The following is a 2,500-nucleotide window of genomic DNA, read 5'->3' on the forward strand; positions in this document are numbered from 1 at the left end:
CAGGTGAACCCACCAAGCAGAACGCCATCTCCTCAGCTTACCTCCAAGGACAACCGAGTCACCAGCAGCAAGTCGGTGGGTCAGGTGCAAAATTCTGGTGACAGATTACACAGCAACTTGAAAACGAGCTCTCCCACACGTATCCCACGTATCCAAACACCTCACATGTCTTCCAAGAAATCATCAAGAGCTGAGTCTCCAAAAGCCCTCAAAGAAGATACTCCTTCCTCCAAAGATGCTGGCGAATCCTCTAGAAAGTCCAAAGCCCCATGTGATAAGGCACTGCCACCCAAAGGGTTTTCCAGCAGAGCAGTCAAGCCTTCAGCGTGTATTCGTTCAAACCTTGCACGGAGGCAGCAACAGCAGCAGCAACAGCCACAGCAGCCACCTCAGCAGCAGCAGCAGCAGCAGCAGTCTGTCAGAAGTGGCATCAGGAGTCCAAGACTAGCCAGGCTGAAGAAATCCTCAGACCCTCTCGACTCTTTCTCTAGCAAGTCCATGTGTGACAGCGGGTCCAGTGAAGGCTCTGAGCGGTGCGGGGGGAGGCTCTCCCTCAGCGACTCCTGTGCGGAAAACTTCTCACCGATAGACAGTGGAGATGAGGTTTTTGAGAAGGAGGGCTGATGGGCTCCTCAACCCATGAAAATAGATTTACTGCTACTTTTTCCTTGCCAGATATGGTGCTTTGGAATTATTTAAAGGGAGCACTTGAATAAAAAGTTTACACATTTGCAGTGTGCATGATGGCCAATATGATCTTTATATTTCTATAAGTTGCATTGGGGTTATTTATTCCTTTTAATTTATTTTTTCCCTGTTGAAATGCCCTTGGATATTGCACATTCCGAATATTTGTGACCATGACAATATTCAGAGCAACATGCATTTATTAACATTATTCCAGATATTTATATGTAAACCTATTTTTTGTTTTTGTTTTTGTTGTTCATGTAACCCTTTGGAGCTAGTGTCTTCCACGGTCTTCTCACTACTAATATGCTTCTGCTTCCCAGGCTCTCATGTGGAAGGTTTGCCTAAAGCAACGAACAAAGGTATCAGTGGCTTTACCAGATTTAAATAGGTCATGATAGAGTATCGAAAGATTAATTAACAGACTGAATGGCGTTAAATGATGCTGTTCGTCAGCAGCAAGAGCAAATGCTAGTCACTTCGGAGTAGGGTAAATATTTAGGGGTTAGGGAGGTGCAGGTATGTATCTCAATTCAGGATGCATTTATGCAATAATTGCCCTAAGTGTTACATGCATTTAACTACCTTTTTTGATAACGTGGATCCCTTGATGTTGAGTGTGAACTACTGACTGGAAGGAAGGTATGGTTAAGTTGTGACCGTGAATGCCTGCATTTGCGTTGCAAGTTTTGCATTGAGTATCTGTCATGAGCATTTTGTATTTATATTTGAAAAAGTGTTTCCAGATGCCACTGTACTTGATTTTGCAATCCTTTATTGCTTCAAGAATAACAGAAGGGCTTCATAGTACATGACCGTTGCATTGCATTATTGTGGAAAGAGATTACCAAATGGTGCATTACATTTCTTGCAGCAGTACAAATTGGTTTTACTCTGGTATATGCAAATTTAGTTGCCTTCCAATGCCTCAACATTAGAGCTTTTCATAGGATGCAGTTTTATTGCTTTCTTTGACAAAGCCTTTCAGCAAATACCGTGCATTGATATAAAGAAACATGATCAAAAAGTGACAAGAAAATACACGATAATCCACTTTGGTTAATTGTGCTACTCTCTGTTCATGAATAGTGTGTAGAATGAGTTTCTGAACGTATTCAGGTTTGTTACTACGTTACACAAAGATAAATTTATTTTGGTATTTTTTCATACGTTTAGATAAAAGAGAGAAAAGTAAAGTGCGCTACGAACTTTTTTGATGTGATTATTTGCGGGGAAAATGAAGGGGGTAGACCTTTCCTTTTTATCTCCTATTCATTTCCTTTCATTTCCGTGTAGACAGGAAGTCGCAAAGGACCTGTGGCTCACCTTTGTGCGGACTCAGATTTACACATCCTGCTTTCCCTCAAGTAGTAGCTAGCCCAGTTCAATGTCACGATTCAAAACATCCTTGAAGGTAGATCTCAAATACTTTATAATGAAATGTTATGGAATAATAAACAAGAGAAGTGCGTTTCATATGTAATTAACTGTTGTAAGATAGTATGGCTACTAGTGTACATAGATTTTGTAGTTTCCTAATTATTACACCAATATAGTCAACATTTCTGCTGCTTGTGTTTTCATATACCTTTTGCATTCCTTGGCTGTGGCTTTGGTAATGGATTTAGTGTTGAGTGGGTGTTATGCAGAAACTTTCCCAGCATTCTAAGTTTACCAAGATGAAATCAAGAAATCTGTATGTACTACGATTTGAGAAAAAGACAAAGAAAGGTTGAGAGAAAATTAAAGAAAAAGGAAAATGACAGATATTGACAACAAAAATGCGAAGAATGAGAATGAGACATGTTAT

The 2,500-nt window shown here is 40.2% G+C and overlaps 1 protein-coding gene across 2 annotated transcripts in view; it reads left to right on the top strand.

Annotated features, from left to right (window-relative positions):
- Window positions 1-2,260, top strand: part of LOC119584574 — a gene marked incomplete at its 5' end in the record, with an annotated part of 48,907 nt that extends 46,647 nt beyond the window's left edge. Inside the window, 1 exon segment of one of the 2 annotated variants that reach the window (XM_037933260.1) lies at window positions 1-2,260. This exon segment is cut by the window's left edge and continues 767 nt beyond it. In XM_037933260.1, the coding sequence (XP_037789188.1) occupies window positions 1-624 (624 nt within the window). 2 annotated transcript variants of the gene reach the window in all.
- Window positions 2,261-2,500: the final 240 nt, after the last annotated feature.

Source organism: Penaeus monodon, chromosome 18 (assembly GCF_015228065.2).
Source record: "Penaeus monodon isolate SGIC_2016 chromosome 18, NSTDA_Pmon_1, whole genome shotgun sequence".
Classification (NCBI taxonomy): Eukaryota; Metazoa; Arthropoda; class Malacostraca; order Decapoda; family Penaeidae; genus Penaeus; species Penaeus monodon.